Source organism: Anolis sagrei, chromosome 4 (genome assembly GCF_037176765.1).
Source record: "Anolis sagrei isolate rAnoSag1 chromosome 4, rAnoSag1.mat, whole genome shotgun sequence".
In the NCBI taxonomy this organism is placed as follows: domain Eukaryota; kingdom Metazoa; phylum Chordata; class Lepidosauria; order Squamata; family Dactyloidae; genus Anolis; species Anolis sagrei.
In genome coordinates, this window is record NC_090024.1 from 234,271,150 (window position 1) to 234,297,527 (window position 26,378).

The following is a 26,378-nucleotide window of genomic DNA, read 5'->3' on the forward strand; positions in this document are numbered from 1 at the left end:
AGGTGTATGCTGTCCAAATTTGGTGTCAATTTGCCCACTGGTTTTAGGGTTCTGTTAACCACACAAACGAACATTAAATTTATATATATATATGTGTATATGTGTGTGCGTGTATTTTATCTTGTAAGCTGCTCTGAGTCCCCTTTGGGGTGAGAAGTGTGGCATAAATAAATAAATAAATAGGTCGACAGCAAGCTAGACTAGTAATGGTCAGGAGCTCACTCTGCCACGGATTGGTTTCGAACTCATGACCTATTATGCCAACAAAGGCAAGGCGCTGTTGGCAATATGTATTCCAGAGGGACAAACTAGGAAATCCATCTCCCTATGAAATTGATGGGGGTTGTCAGTGTTGACCAGGCACGGTCCAACTTTGGCCCTCCCTCCAGGTGTTTTGGACTCCGACTCCCACAATTCCTAACAGCCGGTAGTATATCTATCCTGCATGAATGTGTAGGCTGTTAGGAATTGTGGGAGTTGGAGTCCAAAACACCTGGAGGGAGGGCCAAAGTTGGACCGTGCCTGGTGTAGGCCAAAGATTGGAGCCACCCCCATTGGGTCCCTGCTTGGGAGTCAGCAACAGCATGGCATCCTCACCAACATTCCACAATCGAACGCGACAGAGCCAATGGGAGCGCGGCCAGGCGAGTGGGCGTGGCGTTGAGATGGCCTCCTCCTCCTCTTCCTCCTCTTTCTCCTCCCACGTGTGCCTTTGGCTTTGTACCGCCTCCTCCTCCTCCTCCCTGTTGGGGTGCTGCTCAAGGGCTGGCTTCCCTTTCGGTTTCCTTTCTTCCCTAGTCTAGAGCTATATTGTCTACACACAGAGCCATGGCGGCGAGGAAGGCTGCAGGGGAAGGCAAGAAGGAAGAGCAGGCCAGCGAGGATTCAGAAGAGGAGGAAGAAGAAGAGAACGAGGAGGAAGAGGAGGAGGAGGAATTGGGCTGCTGTGAGTACGACTCCACCTGGGAGGAAGAGGAGGAGGAGGAGGATGCAGCACCAGCCAGAGGAAGGCTCAAGGAGGCTCCAGTGGCATCAGGACCCAAAACCCCCGAAAAGCAGAGCTGGTGGTCTCCCAGTAGCACGTGGGCCTCAGGGGGGCAGGTGAGTCTCAGGGACCCTCTTTGAAGTCTCTCCCCCCCCCCCACCCTTTACCTGGTTGAAGGTGCATCTGGGTGTCCCTATATTCCCTGCCAAGACAACCCAGCCCTCTTCCCTGGGTTTGGCTCATCTGTATTCCCCACACATTCCCCCCCCTCTCCCCCTCCATAGGCTAGAATGGAGGCAAGGGGGGCTATTGGGGGGCTAGGCAGGGAAAGGGAGGCTTTAAATGCACTCTCACATGTATCATCCTGTATGCAGGCCTATGTATATCCTGCATGAATGTGTATGTGTGTGTGTATATATTCCTATATACATTCAATAATCATGCATATATATATACACACAGACACATAGCTCTGTGTTTGTATTTGTGTGTGTGTATACACACACACACACACACAAATATACAGGAGTATATGTATGTATACACACACACATAGGATGCATATAGATAAGCATGCTTACAGAATGCATATATATATATACATAGTTCTGTGTGTGTATGTATATATGTGTGTATATATATACACATATACACAGGACTATATATATATATATATTATATATATATACACACACACACAGGATAGATATACATAAGCATGCATACAGAATGCGCATATATATATATATATCTTGTATGCATTCAATAATCATGCATATATATATACATAGTTCTGTGTGTGCGTATGTATATATATATATATATATACACATACACAGGACTATATATACACACACACACACACATAGGATAGATATACATAAGCATGCATACAGAATGCATATATTTGTGTGTATGTATATATATATACACACACACATACTGTATGCATTCAATAACCATGCATATATACACAATTCTCTGTGTGTGTGTATATGTATATACACATACACAGAACTATATATATATATATATACATACATACACACACACTGACACCTACGGTAGATATACATAAGCATGCATACAGAATGCATATATATGTGTTTATATATATATATATATATATATATATACACACACACACACACATGTATGCATTCAGTAACCATGCATATATACACATAGTTCTGTGTGTGTATATATATGTGTGTATGCACACACGTGTACACAGAACCATACATATATATATATACACTCACACATAGGATAGATATACATAAGCATGCATTCAGAATGTGTGTGTGTATATATATATGGAATATTCGTGCCAAGTTTGGTCCAGATCTATCATTGTTTGAGTCCACAGTGCTCTCTGGATGTAGGTGTACTACAACTCCCAAACTCAAAGTCAATGCCCACCAAACCCTTCTAGTGTTTTCTGTTGGTCATGGGAGTCCTGTGTGTCACCTTTGGTTTAATTCCATAATTGGTGGAGTTCAGAATGCTCTTTGATTGTAGGTGAACTATAAATCCCAAGAACTACAACTCCCAAATGACAAAATCAAAAAAATTTGAGTGAAGGACATACATTGGGTTGTTAGGTGTATGCTGTCCAAATTTGGTGTCAATTCGCCCACTGGTTTTTGAGTGATGTTAATCCCACAAACAAACATTACATGTTTATTTATATAGATGATGATTACGGTGATGATGATGATGATGATGATGATGATGAATTCTATGGCCCAGCAGGAATTCAAACCCTGGACTCCTCGTTCAACACTCAAGCCAATACACCATCTCTATACATGGTGATATATAAGTTGTGCTAGGAGAACAGTCTATATAAAAAAAATGTAAAGTTCGTTTGTGGGATTAACATAACTCAAAAACCACTAGATCAGCATTTCTCAACCTGGGGGGTCATGAGGGGGTGTCAGAGGGGTCGCCAAAGACCATCAGAAAACAGTATTTTTCTATTGGTTGTGGGGGTTCTGCATGGGAAGCATGGCCCAATTTTCTCATTGGTGGGGCTCAGAATGCTCTGTGATTGTAGGTGAACTATAAATCCCAGCAATTACAACTCCCAAATGACACCATCAATCCCTTCAACCCCATCAGTATTCAAATTTGGGTGTATCGGGTATTTTTCACTCCCCAGGGAGTGTCAGTTCACTTGTCCAGTGAATGAAAATACATCCTGCATATCAGATATTTACTTTATAGGTGAACTATAAATCCCAGCACGTTGTGTCCATGGGCAGTTAATTCTGCATCCAGAGATTCAACTATCCACAGCCTGGAAAATATTCCACCCAAAAAGGAAACCCTGTTTTTGTATATAGGCAAGTCATTTCACTACACCAGTGTATATGGACTTGAACATCTATAGATTTTGGTATCCAAGTGTAGTCTTGGAAACAATCCCCAGCAGATGTCTGGGAAAAAAAACATTTCATAACATTATTTTATATATTTATTTATTTACAACAGAAGGGCTAACACTGGCAACTATTTCATGCTGCCAATCACAGTATATGTGCTGCCGCACGCTGGGCCTGTGCATCAGACTGTAGACAGGACATAAATTCTGTGTGCCCAACGGGACGCCGGGGCTGCCTCAGATTAAAGGCCCTTGGATTTCCTCAAAACAGAGTCTTTAGATTGCTTAAAGGTTCAACAAAGTTCTTTATTAATGAAAACAAACAGGTACTTTAAGGCTTTCTTAACAGTCTATTGGCTCTTTCAATCTTGTCCACAGGGAACAGGCACTATCTTCTTAACTGTAACTAATGGGGAAATCCTTAACTTCTAATCTGGGCAGTCTGTCTTTGCCTCTGTTGGCGTGGAGCCCCTACACCCGGTACCAACTGCATCTGGCTTCCGCGAGTGACCCTTACCAAGCAGAGCTTTGTAGACTTCCAGAGGAAAAAGGAGTTCAGGTTTCGGTGATGGCTGGCTGAAGTCCCTCAGCAAAGGAGCTGTAAGGCTGTATAACCCTCGGCCAAGCTACGGGACCTTTCTCCCCGGCCAAGCTGTAGGCTGTATATCTCCCTGGCCAAGCCGTTGAAGACAAAGCTTTCTACAGGAGCTCTTGGTATTATGTCCTGCATGGAAAGCTGCTCTGTGTGGACTGAACTCAAAAAGGCTCCTATTCCCTCCAAAACCCCAAAAGGGGGCGGGACCAGGGAACCTAACTATAATTGACAGGTGGCTTGCCCTATGATTGCAGCCAAAAGAAGCCACCTATCTGCAGAGTCCCTGAAACTTAGGACTGTAACAAACATTCAATGCAAAGCAAACAAAATTGGAGCTCTTGGTACAGCTGTACTTGCACAGTATAACAACATTATAAAACCATAAATACACAATAATTTAAAAACAATAACTAGTTAAACCATCATATAGCCATTTCCATTATTGTCACAATCATATGGCCCAGTTCAATCTCCAAAGTACCATTATGCCTGCTAGCCAAAGGCATGGTTCCAAAACCACGATTTCAGTTTTTTTCCTAAAGGAAAGGAGGGAGGACGCCGATCTAATCTCGCTGGAGAGCAAGTTCCACAAGCGGGGGGTCACCACCGAGAAGGCCTTGTCCCTCTTCCCCACCAGACACGTTTGCAAGGCTGGTGGGACTAAGAGCAGGGCCTCCCCAGTGCATCTTAAACTATGAGGCGGAACGTAGAGGGAGATACATTCGGACAAGTAAGCTGAACCGGAGCTGTTCCTGCTGTTTTAAATACTTGAGGTGTTAATTTCAAGCCACCTCTTGTTTCTCTCACTCTCCCACCTTAGAAGGAAAGAGAAATCCCCAGGAAAAATAAAAGTGAAACCAGTGGTTAATTTTAGTTTTGGTGTGCAGCTCAGCAGAAACGAAACTAACATTTGATCCTGGCTGATGCAGAAATGGGAGATTTCACAATGTCATGTGTTGCAACTTGAGTAGGTCAGTGCCATGTTAAGAAGGCCCTTGGGCAGAGTTACATGCACTTTGGACATTTAGTGAACATATTTTAACCCTTAACCATTGCAACCATTTTTGGTTTTGACTTCACGGACTTCGCAGTTGCACCTGCCAAGTGTTTGTACTTGAGAACAGTGCTTAGAGAGCAACTTTCCAAAAGTAATGTGTTATTTAGGTCCAATTAATCCCCCTTCCCAAAAATAACTGGTTATTATTATTATTAATCATGTCAGAAGTGTCTTGCGAAACTGCAAGTCGCTTCTGGTGTGAGAGAATTGGCCGTCTGCAGAGACGTTGCCCAGTGGACGCCTGGATGTGTTACCATCTTTGTGGGATGCTTCTCTCGTGTTCCCACATGGGAAGCTGGAGCTGACAGATGGGAGCTCACCCCGTCTCACAAATTCAGACAGCCGACTTTCAGGTCAGCAGTTCAGCTGGCACAGGGGTTTAACCCAACGTGGCACCTATTACTCGTTACTATGTAATATAATATATTGTATATACATATAACATTTATAATATTATAATGTAATACAATATAATACTACTACTAATATGATATTATAATTATACATTTTATATTAAACATAATATTACAATATAATGATATAGTACAATATAGTAATATATAATACTGATATTGTACTATGCTAATAATATGCTATACTAGCGGTCCCCTGCCACGCGTTGCTGTGGCCCAGTCTGTTGATCTGGAAAATAAAGTAATGAGAAAGTGTTGGTTTCTAATATATGTAATTTCTTTATGCTTGTGGGTAAACAGTATTTCTTGCTGCTTCTTTGTCAGTGTTGATGTGGAGAGTGTCTGGTTTGCCCACCCTGGAACATGCAACACATCATTGTCCTTCTTTAAGGGTCCCTTTCAAATCTATGATACTATATCTCTGTGTGTGTGAATCATATCTATCCATCTATCTCTATGGCTGGATGGCTCTTTGTCAGGAGGACTTTGATTACGTTTTCTTGCCCTGAAACGGATTGGATGGCCTTAAATATTTTCTGTTGGTCATGGGGGTTCTGTGTGGGAAGTTTGCCCCAATTCTGTCATTTGTGGGGTTCAGAATGCTCTTTGATTGTAGGTGAACTGTGAATCCCAGTGACTACAACTCCCAAATATCAAGGTCCATTTCCCACAAACTCCATCTGTGTTTATATTTGGGTGTATTGAGTGCTTGTGCCAAGCTTGGTCCAGATCCATCATTGTTTGAGTCCACAGTGCTCTCTGGATGTAGGTGAACTACAACTCCCAAACTCAAGGTCAATACCCACCAAACCCTTCCAATATTTTCTGTTGGTCATGGGAGTTCTGTGTGCCAAGTTTGGTTCAATTCCATCATTGATGGAGTTCAGAATGCTCTTTGATTGTAGATGAACTATAAATCCCAATAACTACAACTCCCAAATGGCAAAATCATAATTTTTTGAATGATGGTCACTCCTTGTGTTGTGAGATGTTTCGTTGCCAAATTTGGTATGATTTCGTTCATTGGTTCTTTTGTTTTTTAAGGTACTCATTATGCACAGAGCATTGATAGATAGATAGATAGATAGATAGATAGATAGATAGATAGATAATGTAATACAATATAATAGTAATAATAATACGATATTACAATTATATATTTTATATTACATTTAATATTACTAATAATATTACAATATAATGATGTAATGGACTGGATGGCCCATGAGGTCTCTTCCAACTCTTTGATTCTATGATTCTAGTACAATATAGTAATATGTAATACTGATATTGTACTATGCTAATAATATACTATATTGTATGTATATTTATCTTGTAAGCCACTCTGAGTCCCCTTCGGGGTGAGAAGGGCAGCATATAAATAAATATTCTAAACATACATACATGTTTAGAATATACACACACACACACATATACACACACACATTTATATATGTTTATATACATTTATTTATATAAATATAAATAAATATTCTAAACAACAATAATGCGTCCTTACTACATTCTTTGCTCCTTGTCTCAGATGGTTCTAGATCTGCAAGAGGATCCCCCTTTGATCGTTTAGAGAAGTTATAGTCCTGTAATGAGTTAAAGTAACTCAAAGAATTGCATCCAGAGACATAGCCTATTAGCCATGCTTTGCTGTAACACCTTGGTGGGACTGATTGAGGAAAAAGACATTTCTAGCATGAGCTTTAGTGGATTCCAGTCCACTTCTTCATATGCCTGGAGTGACAGACACACTGAAAGACATATAGAGACCAATGGGATGAAGAGGAAATGTGAATTGTAATAGAAAACGTGGATATAACACTTGGGTTTGTTTGTTTTTTGTCGTGTCAGGAGCGACTTGAGAAACTGCAAGTCGCTTCTGGTGTGAGAGAATTGGCCGTCTGCAAGGACAACAACACAAAAATGGGGTTTGCACGATGTGAAAACAAGAAAAAAGTGTCCCAATTTTCTGAGGCAACATGGACAACTAAATTGGGTAAAGGGGAGACCATCTAATCCCCCAAATCCATGGTCACGTGGCCGGCATGACTGCATGGAGTGCCGTTACCTTCCCGCCGGAGTCGTACCTATTGATCTACTCATATTTGATGCTTTCGAACTGTTAAGTTGGCAGAAGTTGGGGCTAACAGTGGAAGCTCATCCCGCTCCCTGGATTCAAGCTGTACCATCAGCGGGCCTTTCCTTGTAAAACACAATGCAAATACAATGATAGTGCTATGTAAATAAATGGTGATGATGCACTTTCTTCCCCAACTTTCTCCATTCCTCATTCCGAATCTTGAGCTTTCTGCAATATCAGCCTTTTTTTGAGGTGTCAGGAGCAACCTAAGAAACTACAAGTTGCTTCTGGTGTGAGAGAATTGGCTGTCTGTAAGGATGTTGCCCAGGGGACGCCCGGATGATTTGATGTTTTTATCATCCTTGTGGGAGGCTTCTCTCATGTCCCTGCTTGGGGAGCTGGAGCTGACAGAGGGAGCTTAGCCACCTCTCCCCGGATTCGAACCTGCGACCTGTCGGTCTTCAGTCCTGCCGGCACAGGGGTTTAACCCACTGCGGGTGACAAGTTCAGATTCAACAATTGGCGAAATGGATAGCTGTAAAGCAGGAATGGATGAAGTATTGTCTAGATTGAATTGATTTTTTTGTATTTATATTTTACTGTATTTACATTCTTTAATTTGCATTGTGTTATATTTATTGTAAGCCGCTTTGGGTACCTGTATCAGGATAAAAATAAAGTAAACAAATAAACAAACATGGGCCTCATATAACTGCCCCCAAATGTATTTGTTTTGCTCCCAAATGCCAAGAAATGATATATGGAAGGCGTTTCCACTACATTTGGATTGCTCTGGTTGTTCTTGAAGTTAAAATTAAATTTTGGAAAAAACAAAACCATTATTATTTTGCCTGCAATGCCTCTGTGAGCCACGGAAGCCTCAAAATGTGAGAACCAAAAATAATTACTTTTTTTGGGAGGGCTAATGCATCCCCTCGATCTTCCATAGTTGCCCACTCTTGTTATAAAAGGGCAAAGGTGGGAGATTTTTCATACCAGACTGTAATAAAGCAGTTGCAGGAACGTTGTAAAAAAGGGGGACATTATCCCTTGATACATTACATTTATAAAACAGCATTTTTCTACCTGCGTTATTGGGGAAAGGGGCTAAATTTCAAGAAACTTTTTTGTAATGCAGCTGAACAAATGCAAAAAAATTTTGATGTTTAGTATTTTGGCAGTTTTAAAGTGATAATTTTTTTACAATTTTGACTTATGTTAAAATGTGTCTCTTTTTCAGGATCAGCGAAGGACAAACCTTTTGTCCGTGGGTTTTAGAAGATGTAAGGTAGGAGTAATAATGTTTTTGTGAAATGCTTTTTGAGTGTTGCTCTGCTTTTTGAGTGTTGCTCAGGGGAATTCCAGACAAGAATCAATCAGTGCCAGCTAACACCTCCCAACAAATGATTCCCCCAGGCAAGAAGCTGCAAGGCATTGGATGCTAATCAGGGAGCTGTCAACCCTCCTGTTCAAGGAGCTCCACTGGCTGCCATTCATTTACCGGACCCAATTCAAGGTGCAGGTTCTTGCCCACAAAGCCCTGAACGGTTTGGGACCCGCCTACCTGCGTCTCTGTATACGAACCCACACGATCCCTTCGCTCATCCGGGAAGCCCTGCTCTTGATCCCACCAGCATCGCAGGCACGGTTGGTGGGGACGAGAGAGAGGGCCTTTTCAGTGGTGGCCCCTCAACTCTGGAACTCACTCCCTAAAGACGTCAGACAGGCACCAACCTTGGCAGTCTTTAGGAGGAGCTTGAAGACGTGGTTGTTCCAGTGTGCCTTCCCGGAATAATTATCCCATAGCACTTTGTCCTCCAAAGCACTTTACATTTTTTAGATCTGCTCGTATGCCCTTCCACAAACGCCACTATCACCTTTCGTCCATGTCCCAGCATTATTTCCATTTTAACTTTACATTTGGCCTTCCCACTGTTGTCTTATTGATAATGTTGTATATTTTATCGTCTATGTTTTATTTTAATTGCTTGTATTGTTGTTGTTTTGCTTGTATTGTTGTATTTGGGCTCGCCTCATGTAAGCTGCACCGAGTCCCTTGGGGAGATGGTAGTGGGGTACAAATAAAGTGTTGTTGTTGTTATTATTATTATTGTTGTTATTGTTATTATTATTATCGAGGTGGCCAGGTGTTCCATCCTGGACATTCCACAGATATAGAAACCTCACTTGCCTAGTTTCCAACAGACCCCTCAACCTCTGAGGATGCTCACCATAGATGTGAGTGAAACGTCAGGAGAGAATGCTTATGGAACATGGCCATACAGCCTGGAAAACTCAAAACAACCCAAACCACAGACTGATCTGTGGCTGGCAAACCACCTATGGTGTGCTTTTGAGCATCACAAGACAAATTTCAGCAAAGTACACTTTGTCTGCTTATAATCTGTAAATGCGGTCTAGGAAGTGCAAGGAATATTCAGAGGTGGTTTTGCTAGTTTCTTCCTCTGAGTATAGCCTGTGTCATCTGGGATTCCTTGGCGGTCTCCACCAGTTCACTCTGCTCAGTTTCCAAGATCAAAAAAGAAAAAAAATGTTCCTTGAGGATTTATTTTGCACTGTTGAGGACTGTGGCCACCCTACTCACTCTCACCTCTTTCTTTACCCTAGAACACAAAGAGACGCAACTGGATGGCAGCAAGAGATATGCAGAAGTACAGGCGGCGTTATCCGGTAAGGAATCTCACTATCTTTGGCTAGTTCTGGCTTGAGTCCCATCAGGTTTGAGGAAGGCGGGGTAGAAATGCCATACATAAATAAATAGTAGTACTGGTGCAGCATGAAGAGCCCCAAGTTCTGTAAACATCAGCTTTGAAAACAGTAGTCCATGGTAGTTGTCTTGTGTATGAAGTGTTTATCTTATTTGGGTTGTAGTCCAGACTTTAAATGAGTGGGGGGATTAAGGAGCTGCATTGGCTTAGCAAGGGACCTTGTAAAGCTGCATTTTTGCATCAACCGGTGTTTGGGGAAGCAGAGGGTGCTTAAAGATTTCCCCTGACCCACTTCCTGTGGACTGAGAGCAATGAAACTTGGCACAGTTATGAGTCCTTCTCTCCATAGTTTCCACATAGAGACACACACTTCTCCCATCTTTTGAAGCAACTGTAAATACCTCGCTTGTAGGTTGCTCCAAAAGCCATGTTGTGACTTCGGAAATCAGAGTCTCACCATCTGAAAAATGCTTGCCCTTCAAAAATAATTTCGTTGTTGGAAAGAAGTAGAAGCCCGATGGTGCGAGGTTGGGTGAATAAGGGGGATGCAGTTGAATTTCAAAGCCATCAGAGCATGCTTCCGTTTGGGCAACATGTGAGTTGTGGACTGGTGCATTGTCTTGCAGAAGGTGGATGTCATGTTTCTTGGTTTTGATGGTCTCCCACAATTTCCGCAGCAGTGAAGCATAGTATGCCCCAGTGATCATGGTACTTTTTGCTAGGGAATCCATCAGTACTACTCCATGCTAGTCCCAAAATACTGTGAGCATGACCATGCCTGCCAAGAGTTGGCCACGTTCCTTCTTTGGAGGTAGTGAGTCATGATGCTTCCATTGCATCGACTGGATTTTAGTCTCAGGATCAGAGTAATGGACCCAGCTGTCATCCTGTGTGATCGGTCTGTTGAAAAAGTCCTCCTGGTTTCCATGACACATCGTCAATAGAGCCCAAGAGTATTCGGTGCATTCCTGCTTCTGAAAAGGTGTGAGCAGCCGGGGGACCCATCGAGTGCATACATTATGCATGTGAAGATGATCTTGGGTGATTTTTTCCACAAACCCCACACTAATCTTGACACTTTGGGCTAGGTGACGAACGGTTAAAAGGCCATTTTTCAAAATAGTGACCTCTACTTGCTGGATGGTGTCTTCATCAATAGCATAGTAGAGTCACGCTGGAATTGGAGCTGTTCGCACCGAAGTCTGACCAAATTTGAATTGACGATGCCAGTTCTTGACTACATCATATGATGGGGAATCATTACCATAAACCTCTTTCATCTCAATGTCTCCTTTGGTGTGCAGCCTTTCAAGTAAAGGAACTTGAGGACCATTCTGTATTCTACTGGGTCAATCATCAAACCTCGCACCACTTTAGCACCAGTAAAATCAAGACCGTTATCAGTTCTGAGTTGTAAATTGGCACGTATCCTATAGAGACTTATATCATTACACATGTGCAGTTTCAGCATGCTGTGATAAACAGAAGTGGGTCAGGGGAAATCTTTAATCAACGCCCCTTGTACACCTTAGAATTACTGCAGTTTGACGCCACTTTAACAGCCAAGATTCAGTGCTATCTGAATCATATCATAGAATCAAAGAGTTGGAAGAGACCTCATGGGCCATCCAGTCCAACCCCATTCTGCCAAGAAGCAGGAATATTGCATTCAAATCACCCCTGACAGATGGCCATCCAGCCTCTGTTTAAAAGCTTCCAAAGAAGGAGCCTCCACCACACTCCGGGGCAGAGAGTTCCACTGCTGAACGGCTCTCACAGTCAGGAAGTTCTTCCTCATGTTCAGATGGAATCTCCTCTCTTGTAGTTTGAAGCCATTGTTCCGTGTCCTAATCTCCATGGAAGCAGAAAACAAGCTTGCTCCTTCCTCCCTGTGGCTTCTTCTCACTTATTTATACATGACTATCTTGTCTCCTCTCAGCCTTCTCTTTTTCAGGCTAAACATGCTCAGCTCCTTAAGCCGCTCCTCACAGGGCTTGTTCTCCAGACCCTTGATCATTTTAGTGGCCCTCTGGACACTCCAGCTTGTCAATATCTCTCTTGAATTGTGATGCCCAGAATTGGACACAATATTCCAGGTGTGGTCTAACCAAAGCAGAATAGAAGGGTAGCATTACTTCCTTAGATCTAGACACTATGCTCCTACTGATGCAGGCCAAAATCCCATTGGCTTTTTTTGCCACCGCATCACATTGTTGGCTCATGTTTAACTTGTTGTCCACGAGGACTCCAAAATATAACTGTATGTATTCTGGGACTGAAAATCAGGTAATCTAATGTGGTTCATCATATCCACAATGTTAAGTAACTATAGTCCAGACACGGAGGTCTTACTGTACAGATTGTTCATGGATATGTTTGTTTGTTTAAAGAAATTGCTGCTTCCACTACCGTATTCAATGATTCTTTCTTTTCTTTCCCTTTAGGATTTAGAAGAAACGGATGTAGAAGAGGCAGAACTGTGGAATCTAAGCTTTTACAAAAACGAGATTCGTTTCATGCCTAACGGTATGGCTTTCTGTATTGTTTTGTTTTCAAAAGGAAGCGGTGGCTGTCAAGTTGTGTTTTGCCCCTTGGCCCTCGACGCAGGATTGAATTGTGTGTTACTTGAAAAGGGATTCTCCTTCCGCCCCCTTTTCTCAAATAAGGCAGACGGGAAGAGAGCCGGCAGTCAGTCTCACTCATATTAAATATCTGAAAGCATATATATCTCCTATAGTTGTTTTCTTCCTGGGCATCCAAATTAAACAGGCATTGGGAAGCCGTTGAATCTTGCCATTAAGAGGGACGTGATTTCCTCTTCTTCCCTGGAGGCGAAGGCTTCTTCCTTTCTCTTTAAGTACTTATGCGTCCTTCCTTGCTGTATGTCACAATTAATTTTTGCTTTGCAGCTGTGTGAGGCAGGGAAACTCTACTTCTCCATATGTTTTTGGATCCTAGCAGGTTGGGGATAATGGGAGATTCAATCCAACAGTGCCCATCCCACTGTGAAATGCTTTCATGCCATCAAAATCATGACATCAAAAATCAAAGCTTGTCTCCAAGCAAGTCAGCCTCTTTGTATAATCCTGGAGAAGAGAAAGTTTTATTTTACAAGGTGCAGCTTGAATCCGGGGAGCGGGGTGAGCTTCCGCTGTTAGCCCCAGCTTCTGCCAACCTAGCAGTTCGAAAAAAAAGGAAATATGAGTAGATCAATAGGTACCACTCTGGCGGGAAGGTAACTTAACCATGGATTTGGGGGATTAGATGGCCTCCCCTTTACCCAATTTAGTTGTTCATGTTGCCTCAGAAAATTGGGACACTTTTTTTTTGTTTTTACATTGTGCACATCCCGTTTTTGTGTTGTTGTTGTTGGCGATGAGCAAGGGACCATGAAACCATTCAGAGCAGCTGCACCTTGACCATTGGAAGTGATTTTTTTTTACATATTTAATTTTCTCATTCTTCCTCTAGGCCTCTTTATTGATGACCTTCTTGAGAAGTGGCAGAAAGACTATGGAATTCTAGAAGAAAACCATTCCTATATTCAGTGGTAAATATAGCAAATTAGAAGGGTAATGGCCTACGGAGAGGTGCTCTGAACTGCTTCCCACATTTGGATGGTCTCATTTCCTCGTTGACTCTCCTCTGTGCTCTCTCACACTTATGCCAAGGCATATTTCAAAAGATAGATAATACATTTCGTTTGGGTGGGCCCTTAATGGAAAAATGGGATTATTTGTCTTTGAGTATTTTTATGTGCTAACTACCTCTTTTGTGTCTGTAAAAACGGTTACATCCATGACAGCTGCAGTAAGCACCATAGTTTTGAGTACAATTGGCCCTCCACAAGTTTAACTTCTATAGATTTGCTTATTCACAAATTTGATCTATTTATTTACTTATTTACTATGTTTATGTACCGTCTTTCTCATCCCTGGGAGCGGCTCAAGGCGGTTTATAACATACTAATGGCAAAAATTCAATGCCAATATACATGTAAAAACAAAAATCATAATAACTGAGCACGAACATATAACTATAAATCATTAAAACCATTAAACATGAGACATAAACAACATTTAAACATTAAAACGAAGTATTAAAAACATCGTAATATAAATATTAAAATCACATGATCCAAAAATCATAGCCGTAACCATTCCGATTGTCATTGCACATATTTCCTAATTAATTTTTGCACTGCGTTATTTTACTGACCAAAGGCTTAGTCCCACAACCATGTCTTTAGGTTGTTGTAAGTTTTCCGGGCTGTATGGCCATGTTCCAGAAGCATTCTCTCCTGATGTTTCGCCTGCATCTATGGCAGGCATCCTCAGAGGAGAGGATCCCTAGCCTTTAGAAAGAAAACATGTCTTTGTTTTCTTTCTAAAGGCTAGGAAGGAAGGCGCTGATCTATAATCACTGGGGAGACAGTTCCAGAGCTGAGGAGCCACCACTGAGAAGGCACTGTCTCTTGTCCCCACCAACCGCACTTGCAACGGAGCTTTGACCAAGAGCAGGGCCTCCCCAGAAAATCGTAATCTCTGTGATGGTTCATCAATTACTTACTTAGGCCATCCCTCATAGTCTGAGGATGATGGTCCTCCAAGTGTCGTATCCTAGGTGACTGTGGAGCCCTATTCTTGATCTGCATCTTCCCCCACAGTGAGGACATCGGCTTCCAGGTGAAAGGCGGTCCTGGTCTTGATGCGCCTTCCTCTCTTTTGCCCTCCATTCGTGCCTCTTCAACTTCTGCAGCACTGCTGGTCACAGCTAACCTCCATCTGGAGTGCTCAAGGGCCAAGGCTTCCTAGTTCTCAATGTTTATGCCAGAGTTTTTAAAGTTGGCTTTGAACCCATCTTTAAATCTCTTTTCCTGTCCTCCAACATTTTGTTTCCGGTTCTTGAGTTCAGAATAGAGCAACTGCTTTGGGAGATGGTGGTCGGGCATCCGGCAACATGGCCGGTCCAGCGGAGTTGATGGCGGAGGACCATCGCTTCAATGCTGGTGGTCTTTGCTTCTTCCAGCACGCTGACATTTGTCCGCTTGTCTTCCCAAGAGATTTGCAGGATTTTCCGGAGGCAGCGCTGATGGAATCGTTCCAGGAGTTGCATGTGACGCCTATAGACTGCTATACGTCTGCGAGACGTGGACAGTCTACAGACGGTTCATCAATATGTTCTTTCTGGGAACTCCTAGGTCCTCCAACACAGTTCTATGTCAATGTTTGGTAGAAAACGACCATTCATATATTGCCTGGAGGACATAGGGATTCCTGGAAAGAACATATTCACCAGACATGCAAGTAATGAAATCCACAGAAGTTGCCCTGGAGGACTTAGGCATTCCTTGAGAGGCATTCTCCCTGATTTGTTTTTGTTAAATAATAGTGTTTTCCCACTTTTGCAGTGTTCCTGTTACTTTATAACACAGCAGCAAAAATGCCTTGGGTGGTTGTAGGTTTTTTGGGCTATATGGCCATGTTCTAGAGGCATTTTCTCCTGACGTTTTGCCTGCATCTATGGCAAGCACCCTCTGAGGTTGCTTGCCATAGATGCAGGCGAAACATCAGGAGAGAATGCCTCTAGAACATGGCTATATAGCCCAAAAAACCTACAACAACCATGAAAGCCTTCGACAAAAAAGGCCTTGTCTGCAGTCAATTCTCAAAGGTTTGCTGGAATAGAAAGGACTTATCTGACCACTAAAAAGACAGCAAAGAAGGAGCTACCCCAACTTCCTTAAGAAGGTTATGTTCCATCTGAACCCCAGAACAAGAAGTAATATAGCATCACTTCTAATTGTGTTGGAAGTGACTAGAAGAGGACAGTGGCCTTTGCCTCTTCTCTGAACTGCTTAGTAAAGGTTCTCAGCCTGTCATTGTCCAAGCAAACTCAATGTGATGTTAGGTCTTGCTCGTCATTCAGTTTGCATTGTTCTTAACAGGCATATAATTTCTTTTTCTTTCCAGGCTCTTTCCTTTACGTGAACAGGGGATGAACTGGCGGGCAAGGCTTCTCACCTGCCAAGAAATTGAGGTAGGGGGTCTCCCAGAACTTATTAAAATGCTGGCTCAAGGACCACACTTTCCCTTCATTGTAAAATTCTCCCATTGTCTCTACTACTACTCTGAGAAGGAAGAACATCTCTGGCTGTAAGACCTTAGGACCCATGTTCCACTTATGAACAAATTGTATTTTCATTTAGGTTCTTGTGGGTTTTTTCGGACTATAGGGCCATGTTCTAGAGGCATTTTCTCCTGACATTTCGCCTGCATCTATGGCAAGCATCCTCAGAGGAAGTGAGGTCTGTTGGAATTAGGACAATGGGAATGGCTGGGGTGGGGCAAAGAGCTCTTCCCTGCTGGAGCTAGGTGTGAATGTTTCAGGCGAAATGTCAGGATGTAACGAGAGCACCTGCTTGTCCTATTTTGTTGGATTCTTTTCAGTTTGTGAAACCCGAGGATGTGGACAAGATACTTGGAGGAATGAGGCCCACCACGTCCATCCTAGACCCCTGCCCATCCTGGCTTCTGAGAGAGGCCAGAGGGGGATTGGCCGAGTGGGTAACAGTGGTGGTGAATGCCTCCCTTCGGGAAGGCAAGATTCCAGCGAGCCTAAAACAGGCTATTATAAAGCCGCTGTTGAAGAAGCCATCACTGGACCCCACTAAATTGGACAACTTTCGGCCTGTTTCCAATCTCCCCTTTTTGGGCAAAGTCATGGAAAGCGTGGTGGCCTCACAACTCCAGGTATTCTTGAGAGACACGGATTATCTGGATCCGGCACAGTCTGGTTTCAGACCGGGGCATGGTACCGAGACGGTCTTGGTCGCCTTAGTGGATGATCTGCGGCGGGAGCTAGACAGGGGGAGTGTGTCCCTGTTGGTGCTCCTGGACCTCTCAGCGGCCTTCGATACCGTCGACCACGGTATCCTTCTGGGGCGCCTTGCGGAAATGGGTCTTGGGGGCATTGCTTTGCAGTGGCTCCGGTCATTTCTGGAGGGTCGCACCCAGAAGGTGTCATTGGGGGACTCCTGTTCCGCACCACAACCGTTGACTTGTGGGGTGCCACAGGGTTCCATACTGTCCCCCATGCTGTTTAACATCTACATGAAGCCGCTGGGTGAGATCATCCGGAGTTTCGGGGTGCGGTGTCATCTGTACGCAGATGATGTCCAACTCTGTCACTCCTTCCCACCTGCTACTAAGGAGGCTGTCGAGGTCCTGAACCGGTGCCTGGCCGCTGTAATGGTCTGGATGAGGGCGAACAAACTGAAACTAAATCCAGACAAGACAGAGGTACTCCTGGTCAGTCGCAAGGCCGAACGGGATATAGGGTTACAGCCTGTGCTGGACGGGGTCGCACTCCCCTTGAAGGCGCAGGTTCGCAGCTTGGGTGTGACCCTGGACTCATCATTGAGCCTGGATCCCCAGGTTTCAGCGGTGGCCAGGGGAGCATTTGCACAGCTTAGGCTCGTGCGCCAGCTGCGCCCGTATCTCGGGAAGTCTGACTTGGCCACGGTGATACACGCTCTTGTCACATCCCGCCTGGATTACTGCAACGCTCTCTACGTGGGGCTGCCCTTGAAGACGGCCCGGAAGCTCCAGCTGGTTCAGCGTGCGGCAGCCATGTTACTAACTGGAGCGGGTAGCAGAGAGCACACAACGCCCTTGTTGTCCCAGCTCCACTGGCTGCCGATTTGCTACCGGACCCAATTCAAGGTGCTGGTCTTGGCCTACAAAGCCCTAAACGGTTCCGGCCCAAAATACCTTTCTGACCGCATCTTGGCCTACGAGCCCACGAGGGCCTTGAGATCGTCTGGGGAGGCCCTTCTCTCGATCCCGCCTGCCTCACAGGCACGCCTGGCGGGGACGAGAGATAGGGCCTTCTCGGTGGTGGCCCCCCGGCTGTGGAACACTCTCCCAGCACACATCAGACAGGCGCCCTCCCTCATGTCCTTTCGAAAAAGCCTTAAGACCTGGCTGTTCGAGAGGGCATTTAATTAAGTGCTAGGCAACAACATTACGGCAATGAGAACTGGAATGGTATAAGGAAGATGAGACTGGCTATGATTCTACTACGAGACGAAGCGGATTTTTATGTAGTTTGTATTTGTCGTATAGTTATATGTGGTTGATACTGGCTTTGTAACTGTCTTTTTATGTGTACTGTACACCGCCATGAGTCGCCCATAAGGGCTGAGAATGGCGGTTAATAAGTGCATCAAATAAATAAATAAATAAATAAATAAACTGACCACCTTCATTAGCATTTGAAGGCCTGGCTGAGCCTGGGAAAATCTTTTGTTGAGAGGTGTTAAGATGTGCCTGGTTGTTTCCTCTCTGCAAACACAGAGAGGAAACGCAGCGCCCAAACACGAATCAAGGAACATGAAAGGCACTGCAGACTACTTCAACCAGAGAAGTCAGCCATAGCAGAGCACCTGATGAACCAGCCTGGACACAGCATATTATTTGAGAACACAGAAATGCTGGATCACTCCAACAACCACCATGTCAGACTACACAGAGAAGCCATTGAAATCCACAAGCATGTGGACAATTTCATCAGAAAGGAAGAGACCATGAAAATAAACAAATCTGGCTACCAGTATTAAAAAACTAAAATTACAACAGCAAAACAGCAGAGAGGAAACAACCAGGCACATCTTAACACCTCTCAACAAAAGATTTTCCCAGGCTCAGCCAGGCCTTCAAATGCTAATGAAGGTGGTCAGTTGAAACATTCACACCTAGCTCCAGCAGAGAAGAGCTCTTTGCCCACCCCAGCCATTCCACAGATATATAAACCCATTGTCCTAATTCCAACAGACCTCACTACCTCTGAGGATGCTTGCCATAGATGCAGGCGAAACGTCAGGAGAAATGCCTCTAGAACATGGCCCTATAGCCCGAAAAAACCCACAAGAACCTAGTGATTCCAGCCATGAAAGCCTTCGACAATACATTGTATTTTCATTTGTATATACCTTTTTAAAAACTGCATGCTCTATATCATGCATGGGCAAACTTTTGCCCTGCAGGTGTTTTGGACTCCAACTCCCACCATTCCTAACAGCCTCAGGCCCTTTCCTTTTCCCCCTCAGCCGCTTAAGCGGCTGAGGGGGAAAAGGAAGGCGCCTGAGGCTGTTAGGAATGGTGGGAGTTGGAGTCCAAAACACCTGCAGGGCAAAAGTTTGCCCATGCCTGCACTCAACATCCTTTTGTGCATTATGTTTGCCAACATTTCCATTTCTCTGAGCACCTTTTCATACTATCTACACTTTCTACGTGTATTTTGGGGGGGAAATGTTCAAAACTGGGAAGAATGCAAGAGGATTAAATCCTATTTCTTTTGTTCTGGTAAATGTACATTAGGGAAAGTAGTATTAAAACATAAATGAATAGCTTTTATCTCTCTCTACCTGCCTATAAGCAGCTTTGGATTGCAGCAGAGCCAACAGTGGAAGGGAAAGTGTCTCCCCTTTAATTCTCTCTGTGTGCCATTTCTCTGATTAAAACACTTATAGAATCATAGAATCAAAGAGTTGGAAGAGATCTCATGGGCCATCCAGTCCAACCCCTTGCCAAGAAGCAGGAATATTGCATTCAAATCACCCCTGACAGATGGTCATCCAGCCTTACCTGTTTTCTTTTATTTTAAAATGGGGCTGTTTAAAATCTTGCTGTTTGGGCACCATCACACAATCATGTTGCAGCATTCAAACTGAAACCCCACCTCCCAAATCAAGTAGTGAAGTAACACGGAAGCTGGGGACAAGGTTTGGGGGGGATAAAGGAAAAGCAATGGTAGGCAGTTGCTAAGGTGCAGACATCCAACTTACATGCAACTCATAGCCCGAAAATGCCTACATAAACCCAGTGATTCTGGCCATGAAAGCCTTCAACAATACAACTCATAGTTATTTATTTATCGTGTCAGGAGCAAACCAAACAGTTGTATTGAATTTTTAACAAACAAACAAACAAAACACAAAGTTTGCAAGCTTGGTAGTTGATTAAATGTCCTTTGACCAGTATCTGGCCACTTGGAGTGCCTCTGGTGTTGCCGCAAGGAGGTCCTCCATTGTGCATGTGGCGGGGCTCAGGTTGCGTTGCAGCAGGTGGTCTGTGGTTTGCTCTTCTCCACACTCGCATGTTGTGGATTCCACTTTGTGGCCCCATTTCTTGAGGTTGACTCTGCATCTTATGGTGCCAGAGCGCAGTCTGTTCAGCGCCTTCCAAGTTGCCCAGGGGGGAGTCTCATTTGGTATCAGCCATTGGTTGAGGTTCTGGGTTTGAGCCTGCCCCTTTTGGACTCTCGCTTGCTGAGGTGTTCCAGCGAGTTTCTCTGTAGATCTTAGAAAACTATTTCTTGATTTAAGTCGTTAACGTGCTGGCAAACAGGGGATGAGCTGGAGATGTCACTGCTTTGGTTCTTTCATTATTGGCTGCTACTTCCCAGCGGATGTCAGGTGGTGCAATACCGGCTAAATAGTTTAATTTCTCCAGTGGTGTAGGGCGCAGACACCCAGTGACAGTGCAGCATGTCTCATTAGGAGCCACATCTACTGTTTTAGCGTGGTGAGATGTGTTCCACACTGGGCATGCATACTAAATAGGCTGAACTGAGTTGTTCACAGGTGCTGTCCAAAAGCACCCATGCATAATCAGCAGCAGAGTTTATAGTTAAGAACAGGGTACTTTTGGTGTCAGGGTGACTTGAGAAACTTCAAGTCACTCCTGGTGTGAGAGAATTGGCTGTCTGCAAGGACATTGCCCAGGGGACACCCGGATGTTTTGATATTTTGCCATCCTTGTAAGGAAGGCACCATCCAAGCCCTCCCAACAGATGGCCATCCAGTTGGAAAGGAGCCCCAAAGGCCACCCAGTCCAACTTCATTTGGTGGTAAAGGAAGACACAATCAATGCCTACCCGAGAGATGGCCAACCAGTTGGAAGGAAGCCCCAAAGGCCATCCAGTCCAACCCCCTTTGGCCCCTTAAATATGTGTGTGTGTGTGTGTGTCTGACCATCCACCTACCTACCTACCTACATTCTATCCATCAACCTTCTGTTCCATCTATCAGTGTCCCTTCCATATGTCTCTTCTGACTATTGTTTCATGCCTGGAGTTCCTCTGTTTTCTGAGGTCCACAGCAACGTGTGTCAGGGGACGGCTAGTCATGATATAAAGTCCCTTCATTTCCCACACAACCTCTGATTGAACAAGCAGTATTCTGTGTGCCTAATGTATAGGGGTTTTTCTTTGTCATTTAGGCCTTCAAAAAATCTAAGGAAGTGATGGACAGGTTTGTCCGGGCTTACAAGCTCATGCTGGGGTTTTACGGAATTGACCTGGTCAACGAAGAAACGGGAGAGCTGAGAAGAGCGGAGAACTGGTGCGAGAGGTTTGAGAACCTCAACCGGTAAGTTGATCCACTAGCTGGACATCTGGATTGTGTTGCATATGCATGCATTTCTCAGTGCTTTTCATTGGATGCCTCAATTATCACACAATTAGCATGGTTTTTGTTTTGTTTTGTTTGTGTACTGTATGGCTCCTGTATCAGCAGGACCATAGCCATGGTTTCATTTGACAAAGTAGGTCACCTCTGGGCATTTTTGTGCTCGTCCAGTGTGATTATATTGAGTCCCCTTGGGGAGAAAAGGGGGTTATAAATAAACCCAATTATCATCATCTTCATCATATGGTGTTTCTGCCAGAAATTGTGCTGGAAGATTTTATTTATTTATTTATTTACAGCTTTTATATTCCGCCCTTCTCACCCCGCAGGGGACTCAGGGCAGATTACAGTGTACACATATATGGCAAACATTCAATGCCAATTTTTGACATACAAACATATACAGACATACACAGAGGCTATTTAACTTTTCTGGCCGCTGGGGAGCTGTCGCTTTCATCGTCCATCTGCGATGCTGATGAAGCACTTCCGCATTCCCTCATCCTTCCCTTCTGGAATGCTTTGCTGGAGTCTTCTTTATGGCCTCATAAATCAGTTAATTTAGCCTCCCCACACTTTAAGGTGGTACCTTATTTTCCTACTTGACAGATGCAACTGTTTTTTGGGTTGCAAAGGTCGACAACAGGCTACACACAATTGGTTGGAAACCCACTCCAACCCGGGCTGGCTTTGAACTCATGACCTTTTGCTCAGAGTGATCTTAATGCAGCTGACACTCAGCCAGCTGCGCCACAATCCCTAGCATATTCTAAATAGACAATCTTTCTAAACATTTTCTGGATACTTCAGCACTTCTTCTGCCAGATTAGGATTCCCCTGATATGAAGTCTAACCGTGTCCGACTCTGGTGGCGCTCATCTCCATTTCTAAGTCAAAGAGCTGGTGTACGTAGACCCCTCCAAGGTCATGTGATTAGTATGATTGCATGGAGCACTGTTACCGCCGAAGTGGTACCTATTGATCTACTCACATTTGCATGTTTTCGAACTGCTAGATTAGGAGAAGCTGGGGCTAACAGCGGGACCTCACCCCACTCATAGAATCATAGAGTTGGACCATCCAGTCCAACCCCTTGCCAAGAAGCAGGAATATTGGATTCAAAGCACCCCTGACAGATGGCCATCCAGCCTCTGTTTAAAAGCTTCCAAAGAAGGAGCCTCCACCACACTCTGGGGCAGAGAGTTCCACTGCTGAACGGCTCTCACAGTCAGGAAGTTTGTCCTCATGTTCAGATGGAATCGCCTTTCTTGTAGTTTGAAGCCATTGTTCCATTGCGTCCTAGTCTCCAGGGCAGCAGAAAACAAGCTTGTTCCCTCCTCCCTATGACTTCCTCTCATGTATTTATACATGGCTATCACGTCTCCTCTCAGCCTTCTCTTCTTTGGGCTAAACATGCCCAGATCTTTAAGCCACACCTCATAGGGCTTGTTCTCCAGACCCTTGATCATTTTAGTCGCCCTCCTCTGGACACTTTCCAGCTTGTCAATATCTCTCTTCAATTGTTTTGCCCATAATCGGATACACTATTCTAGGTGTGGTCTAACCAAGGCGTAATAGAGGGGGGCATTACTTCCCTAGATCTAGACACTATGCTCCTATTGATGCAGGCCAAAACTCCCCGTGTTTGAACTGCCTACCTTTCAGTCAGCAAGTTCAGCAGCTCGGCGTTCAACCTGCTAGCCCATGAATCAATTTAGCCTTCTGTTATCAATACTGGCTTTTTCTAATAGGTTCTCTTGGGCTTTGCTCATTCATAGGCTTGCCATACATCAGGCTTGCACAACTTGTGGCCTTCCGGGTATTTTGGACTTTAGCTCCCAGAATTCCTGACCATTGAGCAAACTGGTTGGCGTCCCAAACACCTGGAGGGCCTCAGGTTGTACATTGAAGCTTACTTTGATGGCAACCAGACAGTTTCAGATATTGTACAGTATCGAAGTGTTCATTCATTCTTCCCCCTCCTTTGCTCTCCTCTTCTTAGGTACAGCCACAACAATTTACGGATCACTCGCATCTTGAAATGCTTGGGAGAGATGGGATATGAAAACTATCAGGTGCATCTAGTGCAGTTCTTCCTGACAGAGACCTTAGTTCATCACAAGCTCCCCAATGTGATGATGAGCGCCTTAGACTACTTCATGTTCACGGTCCGAAGCAAGGAGAAGCGGCGCGATTTGGTTCATTTTGCGTGGCAGAACTACAAACCCAAGCGGGAGTTCAGCTGGGGTCCACACAAGAAACTCCGGAAATTCAAGGCTAAGACCCTGGAATTGGTGGCCAGCTCCAAGGTGGAGAAAGTCAACGATGAAGACGATAAAGAGGTCCAATTGGAAAGGAAAGTTCTTGCGGAGGAGAGTGGAGCAGAGACTGAAAACCTCAAGGAATCCAAGAAGAGGAAGCTGGAAATGAGCAAATTAAGTGGGGAGTGCAATGGAGTACTGAACAGTCCCACTGATATTGAAAAGATCTCCTGCAATCTCAAAGAGTGCGTGATCGATCAAAAAAGCCTGGGCGGTGGTACAGTTACAGAAGAGACCTCAAGCGCATTGGTGTCTGAAGGAGGCGATAGAAGCGGCGCAAACATAAAGGAGACTGAAACAGTCAGTACGGTGATTAAAAGGCGAAAAATGGAGGAGTTGGCACCGGGAGAGGATGCTGCAAGGATGTCTGAGAAAGAAGATGCCAAGTTGAGACCTTCTAAAGATCAGGAAACAACGTCTTCCGACGTTGAGAAGACCAACAAGGTTTGCCAAGATGAAACCAAAGTAGATGCTGCTCCTCCTGCGACTAATATGGCCGATGGCAAAAGCACAGGCGAGGACTCGCTGGTTGATTCCCAAACAAGTACGGTTAATGATCTTCCACCCATTAGCCATACTGTGGACAAACCTCCTAAACCTGAAACTACCTCTTCACCTGAAAAGGAGGAATCTTTGACCTGTGATAGCCAGCCAGTTGTTGAAAGAGAAGTTGATGCCAAGATAGGTCCGAAAGAGGAGAGCGCGGAAGAAAAAAAAGAGGACGATGCGCATAAGAACGTAACGGCAGACCTGGAAAACACTATAGCAAAGCCTAAAGAAACAGAAAACATTATAGAAAAGCCTGAAGAAACAGAAAATACTATAGCAAAGCCTGAAGAGACAGAAAATACTATAGCAAAGCCTGAAGGAAAATAGCTGCCCCATTTCAGGGTGATGTAGGGTGATGTAGTCCCGCTGGTGCTAAAGGTGCTCACAGGCAGCCTCAGTCTGCAGCTTGTGTGGTTTGTTCTTCCCATGTTTAAAATATATATATATAAGTGTTTATAAAGCAGGAGGAATCGACCTCAGAAGGCATTGTGGTCTTCGTCAGATTTGAGCAGAGCATACCTGCCCAGTTTGCAAAACTAGAAGTGTTCTTAAAGGTGTTACGAAACCAGGGCGAGTGAAATAGACTTCCAAGTGGTCAGTCACACCCTCCCAGGAGTTTGTGGGAGTGCAAAAGAAATACTGTTTAAAAAAATAAAATTAAAATGTTGTGGTACAGGGAGCGGGCACTTGGTGGGGAAGCACATTTGGGGTTCTGGCTGCCTCTATGCGGCACATGGGCACGTCTCCGTTGTAAACCCAAGTTCTCATGGCTTATGAATTTGGGGTAAAGAAAGCAGTGAAACTTGATATGTTCCGCTCTTTCAAAATGTTCTCTTTCTGTTTCTAGTTTTTAAATATCTTGAAAAAGTACTGATTTTAAATAGAAAAATGAACATTAAGGGCGAGGTGCAAAAAAATACAATTTTGGCCACTTTGTGGGCACTTTTTCCAGCATTTGTTAAATCAACTTGGTTTGTGTTAAATAAAAGTCTTAACTTTTGGATGCAAAGTTTTGGTAGTCTTCTTCATCTTTCAATTGGTCAGAATCAAGAGGAGGGAAATGCCTTAATCCTCTTGCAAAGCTTTCTTGGCAGGAGAATATTTTGAGACACTGGATAAGAATTATTAAATCTAAGAAGAAACTAGCCATTCATTCCCTCTCCCTTTTAATTTGGAACAACAGTCCCCAATGAATTCTTGGTTTTCCTTCATCTGTTATCTTCCATACATACAACACGATAACTTATAATGCTACTATACTCCTAGATCGAAATTTCAAGTACTTAAAAGGTATCATTTACAAGGTTTTACTATATTAATCATAGGTAAAGGTTTCCCTCTAATCAAGTCTAGTCTGACTCAGGGTGGGGTGCTGTTCAAACCATTTCTAAGCCAAAGAGCTGGCGTTGTCCATAGGCACCTCCAAGGTGACGTGGCCAGCATGATTGCAGGGAGTTCCATTACCTTTCCACAGAAGTGGTACCTATTAATCTACTCTAATTTGCAATGTTTTTGAACTGCTAAGTTGGGGGAAGCTGTGGCTAACAACAGGAGCTCACCCAGCTCCTCTGATTCAGACCGCCAACCTTTCGGTCAGCAAGTTCAGCTCAGGGGTTTAACACACTGTGCCACCAGGGGCTCCAATATGAATCATAACACATCCACAAGTCAGATCTGTATTGTCATCGCTGTATGTTGGGAAGCTGAAGCCATTTACCTCTAGGTATTTTTAAGGTCTGGAGGTTCCTTTTTTCAATAGGATTCAGCTATCCACAGTCCAG

The 26,378-nt window shown here is 44.1% G+C and overlaps 1 protein-coding gene across 1 annotated transcript; it reads left to right on the top strand.

Moving 5' to 3' along the window:
* Positions 1-705: 705 nt before the first annotated feature.
* LOC132773055 (opioid growth factor receptor) lies at positions 706-25,606 on the top strand. Its single transcript, XM_060771975.2, has 8 exons — positions 706-1,101; positions 8,769-8,816; positions 10,157-10,219; positions 12,702-12,783; positions 13,729-13,807; positions 16,230-16,296; positions 21,540-21,688; positions 23,730-25,606. The coding sequence occupies exons 1-8, from the start codon at positions 829-831 to the stop codon at positions 24,922-24,924; spliced, it is 1,956 nt and encodes a 651-aa protein (XP_060627958.2). The 5' UTR covers positions 706-828; the 3' UTR covers positions 24,925-25,606.
* Positions 25,607-26,378: the final 772 nt, after the last annotated feature.

What these genes read in the sequence shown, in the direction of transcription:
- LOC132773055 (XM_060771975.2), top strand. Translation starts at nt 829, where the DNA reads ATGGCGGCGAGGAAGGCTGCAGGGGAAGGCAAGAAGGAAGAGCAGGCC. An exon ending in CGTGGGCCTCAGGGGGGCAG is followed by an intron (nt 1,102 to 8,768) that starts GTGAGTCTCAGG and finishes TCTCTTTTTCAG; the next exon opens with GATCAGCGAAGGACAAACCT. An exon ending in AGTACAGGCGGCGTTATCCG is followed by an intron (nt 10,220 to 12,701) that starts GTAAGGAATCTC and finishes CTTTCCCTTTAG; the next exon opens with GATTTAGAAGAAACGGATGT.